This window comes from Peromyscus maniculatus, chromosome 16 (assembly GCF_049852395.1).
Source record: "Peromyscus maniculatus bairdii isolate BWxNUB_F1_BW_parent chromosome 16, HU_Pman_BW_mat_3.1, whole genome shotgun sequence".
Lineage (NCBI taxonomy): Eukaryota > Metazoa > Chordata > Mammalia > Rodentia > Cricetidae > Peromyscus > Peromyscus maniculatus.
This window is the reverse complement of record NC_134867.1, coordinates 8,031,068-8,052,149: the sequence shown is the minus strand read 5'-3', so window position 1 is coordinate 8,052,149 and position 21,082 is coordinate 8,031,068. Positions and strand designations below refer to the sequence as shown.

The 21,082-nt window shown below is 39.2% G+C and overlaps 1 protein-coding gene across 5 annotated transcripts in view; it reads right to left on the bottom strand.

Annotated features, from left to right (window-relative positions):
* The window catches only part of Lin28b (lin-28 RNA binding posttranscriptional regulator B), a 106,674-nt gene extending 95,158 nt beyond the window's left edge, over positions 1 to 11,516 (bottom strand). For 4 of the 5 annotated variants that reach the window (XR_013044962.1, XR_013044963.1, XR_013044964.1 and 1 more), the window contains exons 1-2: positions 9,070 to 11,516; positions 1,786 to 1,967 (exon numbers count right to left, since the gene is read on the bottom strand). Coding sequence is in view for 2 of the 5 variants with exons in the window: in XM_016002305.3 (XP_015857791.2) it covers positions 1,786 to 1,967; positions 9,070 to 9,103 (216 nt within the window). In the remaining 3 variants the exon portion in view is untranslated. Of the gene's footprint in view, positions 1 to 1,785; positions 1,968 to 2,794; positions 3,969 to 9,069 lie in introns of those variants that run through there. The other variant, XM_006983737.4, reaches the window with a different exon arrangement.
* Between the last annotated feature and the right edge of the window lie 9,566 nt (positions 11,517 to 21,082).

Here is a 21,082-nt window from a genome sequence, read left to right as displayed (position 1 = left end):
CTAAGAGTCTTCATTTAGGCACTGTGCTTTCACATGTACAGAGGTACATGAGGGGATACTAAAAAGCAATGTTTATAATATAGAAACTGCGACAGAATTTGAAGTTTCCCAGCAATATATTTTTAATTCAATGTACACAAAAATGTTAATCTCATATCTAGTAAATAGTTTAAAGTGGATATACTTCATAGGTCTAAGTGCTCACACTGCTTAACAAAATGGCTAGTATTTTAATATATTTCTATTTCTTTTTAAAATATATTTTAAAACCTAAACAAATAAAACCAAATTATAACAAGGTGTGATCAAGCAAAAAAAAAGTGCTATTTTTTCATTTATCATCTATAAAACAAATTTATGACATCGTAAAGAACAATTTAACAACCTAAAAAAGGTTGAAAGGGGAAGAAGAGCCCAAGAAGATAATTTATCAATTTTAGTTATTCAATCTAAGAAATTTTCAAAAAGAAAAAATAGGTCAGAATATGCAATATAAACGTAATAGGCTCTACCCAGGCTCCTATTACTATTTAAATGTTCCACTTCACAGACTGTGCCTATCCTTCCACTGTGGACAGCCAGGCCTTCAGGAAAGGAGGAGACAAACCCCACGGCAAAGGCAGCCAGCCAAAGCACCGGAGCACAACAGGTTAAACAGCGCGGTCCCCTAGGCTCCGCCTGGTTATAGGTGCGTTTAAAATGGTCTTCCTTGGGGAGTGCGGTATAAACGTTACCAGGAACAAATAGCACAGTATCCAACTTTTAGCAGAGTAACTTCAGTATTTCAGACATGGATCCATTCCAGTCAACACGCAATGTACAATTCATTCAGTTCCTTTTAACTTAGATAGTAAGCCACATAGACCTCTTTACTCATAAGCCTTTCTGTCCATAGCCTCAGCAGAGAATTTTTATTTCCTTTACTTGCAAACTGTAAACTCTTCTCAACTCTGAAGCAATTAGTTAATAAAAATGAATTTACGAGAAAAAGGTATTTATTGTTTCCTAGGGAAATTTTTTTAATGGGAAACAATGATCTTCCCTTTGGTATTTAAGCATTTTAAAAAACTATAATGCAATTGTAGAAATTTACCATGTAACCAACTATCAGGTTTTAAACAGCCTTTGGCTATTTTTTTTTCTTTTTTTAAGTTCAGTCTCTTTTTAAAGAGACAGTATTCCTGGATCAATAACCTAAGAGGGAACAGTTCTTAAAGGTGTGGTTACCAAGAATCTTTTCTGGCATTTCTTTAAATCCACTCTTCATTATCGATTTTCTATTTCATTTTACTATAAAACCCAATTATTTTGACATAAACCTGCAAGTGACAACGGATGTTCAAAATCACGGGTGGTACTTGTCGTTAGAGCTATCTACACAGAGTACCTGCACTTTCCTACGACGAGCAAATTGTTTGGCTTTTTAAAAACTTTCAAGGATCCACGGGTGCCTCTTCTTGCATTTCCCATTCATTCATTAGGCACAGGCAATATGAAGTCGATAATACTGCATGCTAGATTTCATTGTCCAGTGAAGGGAAGGTTTATTAAATAACATCAACCCAAGCCCAGTCAGCGAAATATCAGACTCTACTTCCTATTTAGAAAAACATATCCTGGAAGGAATTCGTACACATGCCCTAAAAACTGGACAATCGCCCAATTTTAACTAATATTTTCATTTTTTCAATATACTTAGTGCATTTTTTATGTCTATTAACATTATTACAGACCAACTCCCACACATGGAACCAGGCAAAGAGGGGATTAAGAAGTCTGGCTTACTTGGTGTACAAATACATCCACTGGGATATCCAAGGGGTTTCCCTCTCGGTTTATCATGGAGATGAATCCGAATCCCATGCGCACATTGAACCACTTACAGTGGCCAGTTCCGTGCAGAACCTGGGATTCCTCCTCGGCCAGCTCAGGCAGCTTTTCTGGCTCTTCACCTTTGCTTGCCCCGCCTGACATGGAATAGGACAAAAAGTCGGTTAGCCTGCATTTCTACATTGTGCTTAACGGAAAAAAAATTTTTTTTTTGCTTGTGGGAAGAAGAGAAGCTAGGAAACAAAAAGTTGGTAAATGTTTGCCTTCTTTAAAAAATATCTAAAACGAAAAGGGTTAAAAGTAAAGCCGGGGAGAGGAAGCCACGGCGCTGCATCGCTCACACCAGCTTCCACGTTTCTGCACATCCGCACACTTTTTCACGTATCTCCGTTGCTCCTCCGTAACATTCTACAGTTACATCCTGTGACACTTTCACTCACATACTGCTGACCTAATACTATTCCAATCTGCACAGAGTAATTTTCCAGCGAGATTGGCTTTTCTAGCAAGCAGGAAGAGAAAAGAGAAACGCTGAGGAGGGCTGGCTACTGGTTAATGCACATGCGGCGGACGGGAATCCCGGGTTATTTGCAATGTGCATTCATTCCCCTCCCCCTAACTTTCAATTAAAGTTAGGGTAGAAAGGGGGAGGGGGCAGGTGTATAAAAGTTTTCTTGGTCTCACTAACTGAAACTACGCGTAATCGCACGCACACAATTCAAACAATAGCCCCCTGAAAGCTTTTCAAGTTGTGAATCGGTGTGGGCGGTACAAAACATTTTGGAGATCTGTAACAATAGGTTTTTGCCGAAGCCCCATGGCACTATGAGGGGGTGGGGAAGTAATGCCCAGTTATTAGGGTAAAGGGGGACAGGCGAGAAGGGGTGAGAAACTGGGTAGTGGGGAGAAGCTGGGGAGAAAAGAAGAAAGAAATCAGAGTAAAACAATAGAAAAGAAAATTAACCTTCGGCCATGTTGCCCCACCGGCCCTCAGCTTCAAACTCGAGAGATGAAAACTTTCCCTTTGGACCGGAGTGATCTTCAGCATCCGTCTAACATCTTGATTTTGTGCGATCACAAATTTAGTTCGCATGGTCTAATGTGCTTTCCTTCTTTTGATTTTTTTCTCTTCTCTCTCCAGTTTCTGGCCCCCTGAGCACACGTGACTTTGTCAATTACATGCTTTCTTGCTACTAATTTCACCTCGGATCCTTAAGGGGCTGGCAAGAGGAAGAGATAACCAATCGCCATTTCATCTGTGCTGACATCAAAATAATTTATGAATGAACACGGAAAACTCAAGCATGTTATCTTAAAGACGATTTGGGACGCTTCTTTATGATTAACCAGAATGCTAATTTTGTACTGTTTAAACACAACGAAGGGTCCTTGTGAATTGCTGGTTTGGAAAAGCGACAGTCCGTATTTGTGCACACGCGTGCTCCACACACAAGCCTCTCTAATCTCATAGGGGGAGCCATTTAAATAAAGCAACTGACGTTATGATTCCCCACACACACACACCCCACAGGCAATCTGCTATTCCATAGCACCAAACCACCTTAGGGACGTTAATTTAATATTTAATTCGTGGAAGGAAATATGTAATTCCTAAGCTCAAATTTAAATTTAATTAACCATTAACTTCAGATATTGGTAACATAAACCTACCAAAAGGCAAAAGCACTCCTAATTCCAATCTGAAATTCTTTCAAATTTAAAATAAAATCCTACTGGGAAAAAAATCGCTACAAATTTCCTAACCAATAATGCTGCTCGTTTCAGAATATTTTTGAGAGGTATAGTAAGAAATTGTACTTCACAGGTTTCTCTGCCATCTCTTTCCGGGGGAGGAGATGTGATTGATGACTTCCTAAATAACAGCCCAGTTTTCCAGTCTAACGTCGAGTGAACCTCAATCAGTGGTGATTGTTCCCCAAGAGCAGGAGACTGGGGCGGAGGGGGAGGGGAGAGGCGTGGGGAGGTGAAGAGAATGCGGGAGGCTGCCGGACAGAAACAGCCTGCATTGCTGGCGCAGGGAGAAGGCACATGGGGAAAGGTACATCGGTGTAAGATGAACTGAACCCTGACATCTTACAAGTCACTGCCAGCAGGCAGAACGGTCAAATAAACGAAACTATAACGAGGTGGGCTCCTCCGTCCCTTCTTGTTGCACCCCCCCCACCCCCACCCCCGCATCAAAACACTTTTTGCTTTTCACACTGGATTTATCGTGTTTATAACAATATTAACCACCTTATTGAATATTTTAAAATATGGCATATTATGTATTAACTAGAAATGCCTCCTTTCTTTAAAATAGAAAATGTTACCGTTTTGAAACATTATAAGGCTTCCTTCTACCAGTCTTGGGCTGCCCCACCCCCACTTTCTTAAACAAGCAGTTTACAGAAAAACTGTAGATACCACTTCCCTTCTTCAAAGCCACCAGCTGACCCTCCCCCACCATGCCGGCACCCCTCACCCCATCTCTCCAAGCAAGCCCACATTCTAACAGTGCTTCACACAAACTAAAATGTTGGGATTATGAAAAATCCACGTACACCTATTAAAAACCCTTCTCACACTGAAAAACTAAAAACAAATTTAAACTAATTGGCTCAGATCTGAAAATAATCAGTGCATAAAGAAATTATTTTCAGCTGTTAGTGATAAATGGTGTCAATCAAAACTGATCAATTTGGAAAGATTTTTTTTTTCATCTGTTTCTTTCTTTTATTGTTCTCAGGAAGGAGGCAAGCTTTTATTTATTTTGAGAAAGATAACAATGTGCCAGCTGGTGGAGAGAAAAAAAAAAAACTAAAAATCCAAACGATTTTCCGAGTATAACAAGTCCCACATTCTGAAGAGGTTGTTTGCTAAAGCATTTACTAAACTCTATTTTAATAACAAAAATGGATTATTACCAAAGTTGTTACAATATATAATTCTGAATGTATTTTTTTTGTAATTTAAGGAATTACTTTAAAAAATCTACTATCAAATAACCTGAATATGTATTCATGTAAATTGGGATAGTGCAAAAGTATCATAAAATTAACAGGCTTGTAAATTTTGGGTTGTTTATGGTAAATTACATGTTATCTACAAGTTTGTTTTATTTGTAAGGGTTTACTACTAAGAATCAAACAACAATAAGTGGATTCTGAGTCCTTGCCTTCTTAAATTTGACAGATTTCAGATATATTGATAGTATGTATAAAGTAGGAACACCACTGCTGAACTACATTGGATAGTACAGTTATGGGATTCACAGTTGTGCCTGATTAGGGGCCTCCAGTATTCAAAGCATTAAGGTAGGGTTCACCAGACTGGTCACTGGTGTCAGAGGTTATCAATCCATTCATTTCCTGAGAGGGACATCAGCCTTTCAAGTTATGTAGAAGGCTTTTCCAACTGGGAATCCTGAGAAAATCTCTAAAATTCATTCACAAAGAATTTTAAGGCACAACCATTTACACACCTTGGGGGTGGGGATAAGAGGGGGAAAGAGAGGGAAGAGAAGGCTAGAAAGCAGGAAGGAAGCTGGGAAGGGGGAGAAAAGGAGGAGACACACAATCTCATCAACTCAGGACTACGGCACTGTCTTTTAAGTAGATTATTCTTGGCTGCCCCTTCCCCAAATCTTTTGAGCCTTTTTATAAACTGACCATAAGCTCTTAAGGCTCAGAATGCTTCTTTCACATAAAATGGTTCTTATGAGTCTCCTACAATGCTTTTCAATTTGTCACCTCCTCAAGTCTTCTGGTTTTAATTTTTTTCTCATTTCCTACTTGTTTTTAGTGCCAGAAAGACCTGCGTTTGACTAAAATGCATGTTTTAAACCTTCAAAAGCCAAATGTTTCACAGCTTGATTTATCATAGCTCTTCCAAAATGTCTTTAAAATTAGCTCAAGTCCTACACTGACTCCTCAACTCAACACAGGAGGGAGGAGATGAAAAGCAATCTATCATGTGTCCTTCGGTTATCACACTAGGGGTTTCCAACTTTTAAAGGTGGTACACATTTTCTCATCTGAACCACTCCCCAACACCACAATGCAAGGACCTCCATCCTTGCTCACTGTTAGTCCCTGTATGACTTCTATTAAAGCATGAACAGTGCTTTGGTTGTTTTGAAAACTGTGAGGGGCTGTGGCACAGCTGAGACTCTGTCTTGTTCTCTAGCAAGCAAGGAGAGAGAGGTCTCTAGCCCTAGCTCAGCAGCTAGCACCTTTCTGTGCGGATCCTGCCCCCAGGGTTCCCAAGCCCGACTCCAGGACCAGCCCCTTCCTTCTTCTTCCAGCATCCTGCTCACCACCTTTCACTCTCTGCCCCTTCACTCTGCCTTACTCCACCAACTCCCCTGGAGAAACCCAGGCATTCCAAAGAAAGCTGCTGCTGCCTTAAGAAGGCACTTCTAAGCATCTGTCACTGTGCTCCTCAAAACAAACAGAATCCTTATCTTCACCACCGGGACAAACATTAGCCCCAAACTAGACTTTTTACTTAATTTACGCATGTATCGTTTATAATTTGACCTCTTTATCTATGAGGTGCCAGAACATTGTAAATCTAAGCAAGGTCCAGCGGAGACTCCAGAGAAACTCAGAAAGTGACTGCCCCCGCCCTGCCCCCACCGGCCACGCTTAAAAGGAGCAAACTGCGAAGCTTGCAGTTGGGAGCTGGCAAGCAGCGAACACGTCCGCAGCGCCTTTCTCATTTGGAAGGCAGAGGGCGGGAGGGACTCCAGGCCTGTGGATTTGGGGAACCCATCTGTTCCGCGTGATCTTTCCCAGGCAGCTTGGGCAAAGGCTATCGACCTGCCCGTCTCGGAAAATCGATCCGATTCCACCCACTGCCTGCATTTCTGCGAAGTGCTGGGAGTGGATTTAAACAGGGAGGCAGAGGAAGCCAGCCCGACTGAGCGAGTCAGCAGAGGCACCCCAGAACCCGAGGGTGTTTGTTTTTGTTTCCAAAAGCAAAATTCCGGTCTCATTCAGTTTTTTCTTTTCTTTATTTTTTTTTAAAACTGGAAAACAAAAATGCAATTTTTCTTTTTAGAGTTACTCACAGTTGTCAAAAAATCTCTTAAAATTTTTCTTAAATGTCCTTTGAACTATAGTGCTAGGGGACTATTGTAGAAACAGAGGAACTCGTTACCATAAATCTTAAGATTTTTTTGTTCAAATTACTTTTATATTTCAAAAACAAGGTATTTGTAAAGGTTTTTGTCAGGTACTTTTGCTGTAAAACAAAATTTAGAACAATAAAATTCATAAATGGCATTATTTTAAAGCCCTATTTTATAAAATGTTATTTTGAAAAACTAGCAAAATTCCATTATAGTAACATTTTTCTTTTTCCATAAAAAGAAATAAAAATTGAGTATTGCTTTCATTGCATTTTCTAAGCTACATTCAACACTTCCCTAAAATATGTTAGTTAAAATGGTAACTTTGTGAACAATCCTCTAGTAATAAAAAAGCTTTCCATAATTATTCAGAATAGCACAAAAGAACTTTAATTTGAAAAATGATAGGCACTATTTTCCACACGTTTTTCTTGTACATGTATGCTTCAGAATTCAAAGACCATTTTACAGTAAATAGAGATGTCTGAGTCCATAAGATGAAAAACACAATGAACACATATGCATTCTCCCTCCCCTAAAATCATTTACAGGTTAATTATTTAAAATCTCATCTCACAAAAACAAATAATCAGCTGAAAAGAGTCTGGTCTACCTCTTAGGATTATTTCAATCCTTCCTCTGAAGAGTTCACCTAGCACAGCAGACACAGGAAGCTGGAGAAAGGGAGGAGGAAAAGATAAGAGGAAGGGCGGTGGGCAGCAAATCCTGGAGAAACACCGCCCAGTCCCTCGAGCTGGCAGCGCTGGTCACTCACGACATAGCATGGCTTCAGTTTCCCCGGCAGCAGCGGGAAGTGGGTCCCGCTGACAGCCAAGCTTGTCTGTTTAAAGCCCAGCCCGCAGGACAACCTCCCGGCTTCTCCAGCTCCCTTTTCATCAAGAGGAACAGACAAGAAACTTTACTGCAGTCATTTAACACACTGGTGTCAACAGTTTTTCCAAACAGAAAAATGCCAGTTTACCTACAGAAAAACTCCACAATCAACAGTAAGAAGAAAGGAAATGATACATTAACATTTTGTAGCAAATTTTAATAGTGTTCTTTTTCATGAAACTCACTTAGAGCATCATCAACATGTTAAGTTTTATTCCACAAAAGTAGTGTTTGCCAAAAGGCAGCATTGACTGTGGCTTCTCCATTAAATATCTGATCCTTTCTTTCTCTGATTATACAATCCTTATTAGTAAACTTAGTAATAAGATCATTTTATTATGAATCATTATGAATTTTGTGTATCACAGCTCTTATGGAGTGCCTTCAAAGATACACTAATCTAGGACTTAGTCAGAGCCAGGTGGGCAGCACACACATTTCACCCCAGCACTCGGAGCAGAGACAAGGACATTTCTGTGTGCTCCAGGTCAGCCTCGTCTACTAGGCAAGTTTCAGGCCAGGCAGGGCCACATAGTAAGACCCTTCCTCAAAAACAAGACAAGAAAAGCAAGACAGGTCTTTAATTCATTAGGGAAAATGCCAGAGTACCATACTATTATCAAAAAAAAGAGTATTACTGAAAAAAAAAACATAATATAAGAAAATAAAATTCCATATCTTTAGTCTGGGTTTAACTTCAACCAATTCCATTTTACAATAGGATAATAAGCAGATTTTGGTAGTTATACTTAAAGAGCAAAATAAATGAAGCTCCCTGGATTAATGAAATGAAACTTCCTCAGAAAGTCCACTTTACATACAATGAATTATTTGAAAACACTGCCATTGCTGAACTTCAATCCAATAGATATTTATTAGCACCTATTGGGAATCACAGAAAAGAATAAGCAATGGATTTGTCTCCATAAGTCTTTAAGTATGTTATCTATCTTGCTCAAGTCATGGAGAAAAAAAAAAACCCAAACCAAACACTGTCAAACAGAAGGTAGAGTAAACAGAACGTGCCACCCACACAGCTGGGGTAAGAAGAACAGTTTGAAAGATGGAATATTCTGGATAGAGTATACAGGTAGATGACAATTTTGCCCAAGTGGAAAAATCGTTAGGGTTGGTCAAGCCCTCTCATGTTCCTCTACTGATCGTTCAAGGCATTGGGTTAAATAAAACATTTAATTTAAAAACAAACTAACCTGGGGCTGATGAAACCTGGTTGAATGACCTCATCGTCTTCTGAAGTACCTAAAATCAGAGAGCTCAAGTCAGTACTACAGTAGCCGCCTATGCTGCGTCGGCAACTTAAAGACTCATTAGAAAAGAATAATGATGGTATTTTAACTTTGTGAGCTCACCCACAAACTGGTCTTTACAAAACCCCCTGCTGAGTTAGATAACTACTTGCCATAACCTTATCTGTAAATGTCTATCAAGGGACACTGGCTTAAAAAACAAAAAACAAGAACATTCAGTTGTAATAACCACAATTTAATTAATGTAGCTTTACACTTTTTGTCTGTTTGGTTTTGGTTTTCTGAGACAGGGTTTCCCTGGCCATCCTGACATTCTCTTTGTAGAACAGGCTGACATCAAACTCGGAGAGATCCGCCGGCCTCTGCCTCCCAGGTGCTGGGATTAAAGGTGTAAGCACTCACAATTATTCAGTTAAAAATCTACCTAAGCTACAATACCATGTTTCTTGATAAATTTGACTATCTATTTAGATATATTTTAGAAGATAATCATAAGAAATTAATCATGTTCCAGAAACTAATTATAACCCTACACCACTGACTACTAGACTGGCTGTTACACTCAAACACTGTTTTTTCTAATTTTTTGAGATAGGGTCTCAACTATGTAGACCAGGATAGCCTTAAACACAGAGCAATATTTTTACCTCAGTCTCTCAAATCCTGGGATTACAGGCAAATTCTGGGATTATAGGCATGACCCACTGTGCCTAGCTTCAAATACTTATGGGGGGGGGGGTGCAACAAGGTCTCTATAGCCCCAGCTGTCTTTGCACTTGGAGACTAGGCTGCCCTTGGAGACTAGGCTGCCCTTGGAGACTAGGCTGCCCTTGGAGACTAGGCTGCCCTTGGAGACTAGACGGCGCTTATACTCAGAGATCTGTCTGCCTCTGGAGTACTGGGTGCCAACACACCCAGCTTACAAATATTTTAAAGATAAAATTACTTGAATAGCAATATATTTTAATTAATAATTAACTATATTTAAAGACATCAAATACATACTAACCCAAAAATTTTCATTTTAAAAATCTAAGTATTAAGTCAGGTGTGGTGGCACACACCTTTAATCACAGTACTCCAGATGCAGAGGCAGGAAGATCTGAGTTCAAGGCCAGCCTGGTCTGTAGAACAATTTCTAGGACAGCCAGGGCTATACAGAGTAACCCTGCCTTGAGAAACCAATGGACAGATACATAGACAGACGGACGAATGGATAGATGGAAATAAAAATCTAAGTGTTGATGTTTCTAGCATAGTTGTTAACATACGCTACAACACAATGAAATTTGTAATGAACAGGCCACACAAGTAATAGCACTCAGAAGAGAAAATCCTGTTGGCCACTGAGTTGACATTTAGTTACTCAAATCTGAACAACAGATTGGTTTGAACATGCATCTAGTCACCTAATACATTCAATGTTTGACTTTCCTTACCTACGTTTTAGACTCTGTATCTGCTATATATTCACACACACACACACACACACACACACACACACACACACACACACCTTATTAGGTGCAAATAATTTAGCTGCAATCTAATGTTTTCTCAAGAGGTAAGAAGGCTTTCCCAGGTAGTGAGTTCTACTGTGTTGATTCTGGGGTTTTTTTATTCATTCATTCATTCATTCATTCATTCATTTGTGTGTGTGTAGTCTTTGTTTTTTGGTGTGTTTTTTTTAAAGAACAAGCCAAATAACATTTGAAAACAATAAAAGAACACAAACAAAAAGCACATGAACTTCTGTATATTAACTCCTTCAGTTATCCTGTGTTTACAACAAAAATAAACAAGATAATGACAGGCTATAACTTTAGCAAACTTCAGTAAATATTATTCCAATAAGCTCTCTTTTACTTTAGGTATATCTCAAGTCTTTGTTTTGCTCAGCTGAGTTATATGTGTCTCGGTAAAACCTTGGCTTACACTTTTAACAACCACAGCCTATACTTAGTCCCTCTATCTGTTTACACTCATAAAAAAAATTCAAATCAGTATATTTTAACAATGTGCAAATATAATGAATGAGGTTAATTTTTTTTAAACTTTCAAATAATTTGGAGAAATTATAAATGTCAGGTTTAATAAAGCCAAAATCATTATCACGGAACTGGCTAGATACTGTTCTTTATTCAGGAGTTGTAACACTAGCCAGGCACTCAGGATGCTGACCTGGGAGGACCTCGATTTCGATTTTGAGGCCAGCACGAACAAGACCATATTTTTCTTTTTATGTATGTGTCTGCATGTAGGTATGCACATTTGCATGCAGGATCCCAAAGTGGCAGAAGATGGTGTCAGGCTCCTAAAGCTAGAGTTACAGGCAGTTATGAACTGCCAGACATGAATGAGAGAGCGAGCGCTGGAGACAGAGAGAGAGAGAGAGAGAGAGAGAGAGAGAGAGAGAGAGAGAGAGAGAGAGAGAGAGAGAGAGAGAGAACGAGAACCAGAGCACCACGTATTGTGCCCAATGCCTTAATCTCAGCACTTAGAATGCAGAGGCAAGGAGATCTCTGTAAATTCAAGGCCAGCCTGGTCTACACAGCCAGCTCCAGGCCAGTCAAGGTTCTATACTGAGACTGTGTCAAAAACAAATTTTCCCTCCTTCCCTCTATCCTTTTTCTTTTCTTTCTTTCTTCCTTCCTTCCTTCCTTCCTTCTTTCTTTCTTTCTTTTTCTTTTTTTTCCCTAAGATTAGGTTTCTCTGTGTAGCCCTGGCCATCCTGGAACTTGCTCTGTAGACCAGGCTGGTCTTGAACTCACAGAGATCTGCCTGCCACTGCCTTGTGAGTGCTGGAATTAAAGATGTGTGCCACCACTGCCTGGCTCAAAAATTATTCATTATAAAGGGAAGATCCAGAGTTCAAAGTATCCAAGTGGGGGGGGGGGGAGAGCCAAGCAACTTGAATAATACTCAGATATTTCACTTATCAATTGAATTTCATAATAATTTTCAATTATACAAACTCATATAAGATATTTTTGGATTATTAGGTTCTTATATTAGCATTCTTTTCAACAGAAAAATAAAATGGAATTATTACAAAATTCATATATTTGACTAATTCTTGGGTCTTGTTTGTCTGCTGTACTAGAACCAGGACCTTGAACAAGGCACTGCATGAACCTGCATGTTCACAGGTTTATATGTCTTCAATTTTTCTATTTTCCTTTCTTTCCTTTGGTTTTTGAAGACAGGATATCACTCTGTAGTTCAGGCTAGCTTCGAACTTGCTGTCCTCTTGACTCAGCCAAGTCTGCTGGGATTACAAATATGTCATACCATTTTTCCAAATTAAAAGTTAGTAAACAGGGGACTGGAGAGACAGCTCAGCAGTCAACAGCACTGGCTGCTCTTCCAGAGGATCCGGGGTTCAACTCCCAGCACCCATATGGCAGCTCACAACTGTCTGTAACTCGAGTTTCAGGGGACCCAAAACTTCCTATGGCAAAATACTAATGCACATTAAAAAACAAAAGTTAGTAAATAGAATTAAGTTTAAAAATGGATTATAATCAATCCATATACTATTCACTGAATGACTACTGTTGGAATTAGATAGGCAAATGTTATATGCCTATATATTTATTTCCAGCAGGGCAGTGGTGACACATGCCTTTAATCCCAGCAATTGGGAGGCAGAGGCGGTGGATCTCTGAGTTGAAGGCCAGCCTGGTGTACAGAGCAAGTTCCAGGAAAGCCAGGGCAACAACATGTCTTGAAAAATCAAAAATAAATAAATAAAATTCATTTTCAAAAGAAAATAAGTATTTAAATGTATACATATATTAGTAGTACTAAAAAACAGCTACTTATATTTTATATATGGGCATTTTTATTTAATATTATTCTGGTTTCCTAAAATACTTCATGTAACACTCATTTTTATTAAAATTAAATTAAAACCAAAATCTTGGAATTGATTTCTCTGCTGTTTCACTGGACTACACTCTGTTCACTTAGAGCTCCACTTGCAGCTCTTTATACTTTTTACCGAGTACAATGCTTCTACCATGTAATAACGGTTTGTAATTTACTGGAATAACCTTGTGAAAAGATGTTCTTTCTCCCAACTTCACTGGGTTCTATGGCAGCAGAGATTGTAGTATACTTAGATCATTATGATTATCCTGTATTTATTTTTTCTTTTTCTTTTTTTTTTTTTTTTTTTTTTTTTGAGACAGAGTTTCTCTGTAGCCATGGCTTGGCTAGCTGGCCTGGAACTTACTCTGTAGACTAGCCTAACCTCAAACCTCAAACTCATTGAGATCTGCTTACCTTGCCTTCCAAATGATGGAATTAAAGGCATATCCCACCACTACCCAGCTTTGAAACATATTTTTAAAAAAATTCCTGTGGCCAGGTGGGAGTGGCCCCATGCTTTTAATTACAGCTCTCGGGAGACAGAGGCAATTAGATTTCTATGAGTTAGAGGCCAGCGTGGTCTACAGAGCTAGTTCCAGAACAGCCACAGCTACCCAAAGAAACCCTGTCTCAAAAAACTAAAAAAAGAAAAAAAAAGAAAAAGAAAAAGAAAAAATTCTCCAGGCTTTTATGACAGGAAAAATCTTTTCATAAGAAAGTGAGTTGATTATTGAGTATTGAACCTATAAAGTACATATATAATTTCAATTTTAGTTTGTTTTAAATATATAGGGCCTGAGAATGTAGCTTAAATGGTAGACTTTGCCTAGCATGTATGAACTCCTGAGTTTAATCCACAGCATGATATACACACAAATATAGACAGACATACACACATATATGCACAAACACACATCACTTATAAGTAACTACCTTACTTACAATCACTATGTATTACAAATATTCCTAAACTTTGTTTTCCATTAAAGTAAGAAAAATATTTATATGTTAAAATCCACTATGGTAATTAACTGCATAGGAAAATGATTCTTACTTTGAATTAAGTCATTCATTCAAACACTGACAAACTGTTAAGCTTACAAAACTGAGTAATGAATTTAAAAAATACTAGTATGTAACATATTATTCTGAATTTTGTTTGTTAACTTTTATTTCTAATATCAATAAAAGGGAAGCTAGCTTTATGTCAGCAAAAAGCAATTTAGCAATCAAGAATAATATTCACCATAGAAGGATTATTCCACAATTCCCCAATCTTTTTAGAGATATTAGATACTTTTAATTATCGGTACTGACTAAACTGATATAAAGATAATGACTTAGTAAATATTCAACCTACAGCTTACAGCAAAAATTAGTCTATTTACAATACATCTTCAATTTACTGTATCAAATACATTTCTGGAAAGCAAAATAGACAACAGTGTACAATGCATTCTTTTTTTTCTTTTTTGGTTTTTTGAGACAGGGTCCCCTGTGTAACAGCCCTGGCCTGGCTGGCCTGGAACTCACAGATCTATCTGCCTAAATAAAGCACAATACTTACTTACACTAACAATAACTTAAAATATAACATACACATATAAGCAAAATATTAGATGTACAATGATGAATTTTATCTTAAACTATGCTCTAAAAAATGTTTGATAAAATCATATTGTAATCATTTGTTACAAATTTAGTTAGCTGACTAAATTCAAATTTTACCTAAAATCAGAATAAATTACCTTGTAACTCAACTAAATATCCTACTATAATTTTAGTAATAACTGGACAAATTATTTATGTTGTATCTCAATCATACAAAAGTAAAAACTAAATAACTTTGTAAAAATGAAACACAAATACATGCAGTTTAAAAAAAAATCTTAGGTTACTGAAATTTTAAGATGAGAATGTTATAAAACATTGAAAATTAAGATAAGAACAGAGAAGCCAGGCATAGTGGCCCATGCCTTTAATCCTAGCACTTAGGAGGCAGAGGCAGGTGGATCTCAGTGAGTTCGAGGCCAACCTGGTCTACAAAGGAGTTCCAGGACAGCCAGAGCTGTTACAAAGAGAAATCCTGTCTCAAACCGCCCCCCCATTGGAAAAAAAATCAGTCAAAAATTAATTATCGCCAGGCGCCAGTATCACACACCTTTAATCCCAGCACTTGGGAGGAAGAGCCAGGTGGATCTCTGTGAGATCAAGGCCAGCCTGGTCTACAGAGCGAGATCCAGGACAGGCACCAAAACAGCATAGAGAAACCCAGTCTCGAAAAACCAAAATAATAATAATAATAATTTTATTTTTATTATTATTATTTTTATGTACAAAGTATCTGAGTTAACTTATAATACATTATAAGAGGGCAATATTCATAATATTGCTGAATCAGAAAGATTAATTTAACTTTTTAGTCAATTTGCAATCTGAAATTTTACTGGCTTCATGTCTACCAACTCTTCATATTCTGTAAATAAATAATTAATTCTAGAAAATAAAAACTTCAGTCAACCAGCATACTGTTAGAACTATGTGAAGGTAAAGATCATGGAACAAATGTTAACTGCTAAACACAACTCTTTAAATTTAAACAATACAGTTGAGTTACAATACAAATAAGATATAGCATAATGGCTTTTCTAATGCAAATGTTGACTTTCTAACAGGTGAAATAATAGTTTCATAAAACTAAATTCAGTCACATTGAAGAGTAGAAAAAACTGGCAAAATTTGTTGTAGATCAAAGAGAAAAATCAAACAGTGGCAAACTTTCCATGCTGTGGGATGTTCTGTATGGCAAATGTGTTGCTCTGATTGGTTAGTAAATAAAATACTGATTGGCCAGTAGTCAGGCAGGAGAAAATATAGGCGGGACAAGGAGGAGAAGAATTCTGGGAAGTGGAGGCTGAGTCAGAGACACTGCCAGCCACCGCCAGGACAAGCAATATGTGAAGACGCCAGTAAGCCACAAGCCATGTGGCAAGGTATAGATTTATAGAAAAGGATTAATTTAAGCTATAAGAAGAGTTAGCAAGAAGCCTGGTACGGCCATACAGTTTGTAAGCAATATAAGTCTCTGTGTTTACTTGGTTGGGTCTGAGCGGCTGTGGGAATGGCGGGTGAGAGAGATTTGTCCTGACTATGGGCCAGGCAGGAAAACTCTAGCTACATTTCCATCTTTATAAAGCTAACCACAAGATTTTTGAGGGCCCCAGCATTACTTTAAAATAGCTTCTTATGGAGTAAAAGAAGTGATTCCAAGTAAAACCAAAAGGTTATACTTAATTACAATGTTAACAACATTTTATTTGGCATATTTTTAGTTTTAATACACATTGTTAATGCTTAAATGTTTATATAGCCAGAGACAGAACTAAACAAATACCATAACTTTTAGCACATTCCAAAGAGTTTGAATACACATCTTTAAAAACATTCTAATATAACAAAAACAATGCTTGCGATTATGAGACTGAAAATGACCTAATGTAATAATGTCATGTTATATAAAAATCAATAGCATTTTAGTTAAGAGGGTGAAACTAGGACTATTTTTTTCATTTATAGATTTCTTTTCTAAAATTTTAAATCTACTCAAAAAATATTTTTAACCCTCACTTGTAGTCTAAAATATTGTAATTGAAATGTTGCATAAAGGGATTATCTGAAAAACAAAAAAGTAGCATTGCAGCTCTGGCATTCATTAACATGTAAAAACAAAACAAAACAAACAACAACAAAAACAACAACATAAACACAGATTTGAAATATCTGAACAGCCGGGCAGTGGTGGCACATGCCTTTAATCCCAGCACTTGGGAGGCAGAGCCAGGCGGATCTCTGTGAGTTCGAGAACTCATTGGGCTACCAAGTGAGTTCCAGGAAAGGCGCAAAGCTACACAGAGAAACCCTGTCTCGAAAAACCAAAAAAAAAAAAAAAAAAGAAAATATCTGAACAATTTGAGCCACATTCTTCCATCACTGGAACTAGTCATTCAACACTAGATCTTCATTCTATATAAGTAAGCTTTTGTTCAAACATGGAAAAAAAAAAAAAAAACTAGAAATTGAATTGCTTAAAAGGAGCTCCATGCCCTTTGTCCTGGTTTGTCACCTCTGGCCCTTAATTTGGTGATCCTGCATATCAATAGATTCTATTTTTAGAAACTAATGTCAAAGTTCTATACTTAAAATAGTACTTCTCTTGCTAAAACAGTCAGTGTGTTCACGGACACACTCCTCTTCAGATGCTTTCTACAGACTGTTTACATCGTTTCCTCTGTCACACAATTCATCAATCACTGTAAGCTCTCAGACCCTGATGCTTGTCAAACAACAGAAAATTAATTTCTTCAAAGTGCTAATTTAAGACTATTTCAAAATTTCTATTCTTTTGGAAACTGCCCATATTACTATTTTTAAGTAGAATTTATTTCACGTGTAGTTTATAATTTGGTGTTTGGTAACTACACATTTTGATACTGATTTTGATGGTGCTAAAATGTAAACCTCAATCAAAACTTGTAAATAAAAATTCTTATATAATCTTGCACTTCCATCAACTAAAATCACAATTTTTTAGCTAATTCACTGGCTTATTTCTGTCCCAGGAAGCAGCAGCTTTTAAAGAGTGAGAAAACCTCCAGCTTTGATCCTATTGAGTTCACGCATATTACTCAAAATCAATGCTGAACAGTAAATTAATATACTTTGGGGATAACATTTCTTTATCACATCTTCAGGATGAGTACAATACAACTGGGTGAAAATTAATTAAATGAAATTACACATAAAAGGCATACAGACTAAGTTCTGCTTAAATCTCCATATAGTTTCTGTGTACAGTTTTCAGTTAGACTGAACAGGGACAACATGGCTGTCCTGATTCAGCACTGTGGTCAGCGACTTGGTGGAGCCATCCTGCCAGAGAATTCAGCATACCATTAAGCATGTACATGGTAAGTTCTTAAGCCAATGTAATCCTATAAATCATATTTCCAGATATGTATGAACAAATCAATTTGAAGTATCTGGATATAAATGATTCCCATTGTTCTGCTGGGCAAGCTAGACATTCTTGCTTACCTTGGAATTCATCAAAAACAATGATTGTTTATAAATACATTACTTTTGAAGGGCAAGAAAGTCAGGACTGGTTGGTTCTAAAGCATTTAAATACAACATCTTTAACCATTTGGCAATTTTAAAACAAAAAAGAAATTTTAAATAGACAAAATAAGCCTTTGTCTAATGAAATATTTTAATGTTCCTTTCATGATCAGTAGCTTTAATTACTTCTAAATTGACCATCTCCATATTTTTATTTTTATGTTATCATAATCAACTATAAACTAAGATGTTTATAAATCATCTCCTGATCAGAGCTTGGGAAAATGTGATATCACTTCAATCATTTTAAAGACACCAGTCCCTATACCTAAAGAATGCCAAGTACATATCTTTTATTTGGGAGCACATTTTCTCCTCTAGGAATTGTAGAGTATTATATTATAGCAAAGTGTTACAATGACAAGATCAGATACTAATCATTATTAAGGTTTCAAACGGATAAGACACACCTACCTCTTCTTTCATTAGGATCAACACAAAAATAAAACTTTCTACCCACTATATTTACTCAAAGTTTGGTGGGCTTGGGAACTTACATGTGCAACACCTTTTGAAATGAGTCATTCTGAAAGCTAAGCATAAGTGTTTCAAATCTCAGTCTGCTTCATTTACAAAGACCCCAGCCCAGTAAACTTTTTGTGTATTGAACTCATGTTTAATTTCTCAACAAATTTTCATTCTTTCTCAAAGAAATTTGGTCACAGAACATATATAAAAATATACTCCTCTATTATTTGAAAAGGGTAAGTGGTAATATAATCACCATATCATGTGGTTTCAAATTTATTGAAAGTATATATAAACAGATTGTTCGTATCAGCAATGTGCACTAAATATATTTAATTCCTTAAACACTTAAGCTATTTTATTATCAAAACACAATCAGCTGATCCTACTTGAAAATTTGGAAGGTCTAAAACTCCTTACTCATGGGAATCTTCCCCTTCCTCTTGTGCTAGAAAAAAAAAGCCCGTGTTAATTCCTAAAGGTCTTTCAGAAACCAGGCACATTAGACTTCAGTAGTTCCCACACATAAAGGTAAGCCAATTTAATATTTAATAAAAATAAATATTTCTTTGGTAACTGTCCTCAAGATGAACACGGATCATATTACTAATTTAAATGGAGAACTGGTTGTTACATCATATTCTTTTGTTAACTTAGACTAATTCAGGTCCACTATCAAATTTACTCAAATGCACAATAGGAAGATGTCATCTCACAAATTTACAAAAAGTGACACACATTTCCAATAACTCAATTTTAATTCTAAAAGGTTTCTTTGAAAGATGTGATAAAGTCGTGATATTTTATAATTTACTGGTGGGCTTTAAATTTTTGTTTTAAAAGGCTGTTTTCCATTATTGTTCAACTAAATGTTAATCTGCACACATAAGAAAATAAAAGACAACTCTCTGATCAGTGGGAAAAAAATAAGTTTGTTTTCCAGCAATACTGTAAAATGTTTTATATCGTTGTAATACTGTCTCCTTCACTCCCACAGTATTTTTGACCAAGAAATAAGACCTACAATAAAAGAGGATCACGATGTATTCGTCTCTTGCGTTTACAATTCTCAGCATAAAAATCTTTACAGGAGAAATTATGTCTGTGAACAGTAATACTGCACGACCACCTTAAAAACCTACATATGAAAAATCACAGAAAAGGAACTCAAAGGAACGCTGGCACCTAAGATTTCACCCCGTTACATGAAACAATCCAAAATGGCGGACTTACTATTACTTACATTTAAGATATTTGCGCAATAAGGGAACTAAATACATATTGCAAGCTGTTACTCGGAAATGCTCAGTATTTGTCAACGCTCAATTTAAAAAAAAAAAAAAAAGTTTTCGGACTACAAATCCTGATCCAGAGCCCGCAGCCCGTCCGCGCTGCTGCATTTCTTCCCGCGTCCTATCCTTTCCTCCAACACCGCCGACATCTGTTTTCCTCGGCTCGCTCCAAATCCGGAAACCTAAGGCACGAACTGATGCCACCCCGGACCGTGCGGCGCGGCCGGCTTCCCCGACGCCGCGGGTACAAAGCGGCCGGGGGGCGCGGCGAGCGCCAGGGGCAGGGGCGGTCGCCCCCTGGCGGGCAGCCCGCATGCCCGGCGCCCGCACCGCCGCGCGGGCCACCGAGCGAGCCACGGAGCGAGCGTGCGAGCCGGCGAGCCGTGAGCCCCCCGCGCCGCCCGCTCCGAGCCCGCCCGAGCCGCGGACGGCGAGCCTGGGCGGCTGCGCTGGCTGCACCGCGCCCACCCGCGCGCCGAGCGGGGCCAGGGAGGTGTGAACCCGGAAGTACATGGGCCGCCCGCTCGCCGGTCCGTCCGTCCGCTCGCTCGCCCAAGACGCGGGCAGGCGGGCGGGCGGGCGGCCGGCGACGGCGGGGGGCTGCGGGGCTCCCTCCCTCCCGCGCCGCCACTCGTCGCGGGCCCCCGTCCCGGCCGCCGCGCCCTGCCGCGCAGCCCTCCCCGCGCTCGCGCCTCCGCGCCCCGGGACTGCGCTCGACGTCGCTCACGTGCCAGACCCGCGCCCGCGCGCACCCCCGCCCCGCGCCCGCGCCCCGCGCGGCCGGCCGCTCACCTCCGCGGCCTCATGGTCGCGCCGCCCCGGAGCCTGTCACTTCCTGAGGGAGCCCGGCCGCGAGGGCCCGCACATGGCGAGCCGCAGGGCGCGCGGGGTCCGCCCCACCCCCGGGAGGACAGGGGCGGGGTGAGTGTGTGTGTGCCGGGCGGCGTGGGCCCCGGGCGGCCGGAGCCGAGCCCTGCGTCCCGCGGAGGCTCGCACACACACACCTGCCCGCCGCCGCCGCTCCCCGAGCCGCGTCATTGGCTGCCCGCGCCGAGCGCGCGAGATTGAACCTTCCATTCATTCCCGGGCCGGGCGCGCGCCTCCCTCCCTCCCCGCCCGCCCGCCCTCCGGGGCGCGCCCCCGAA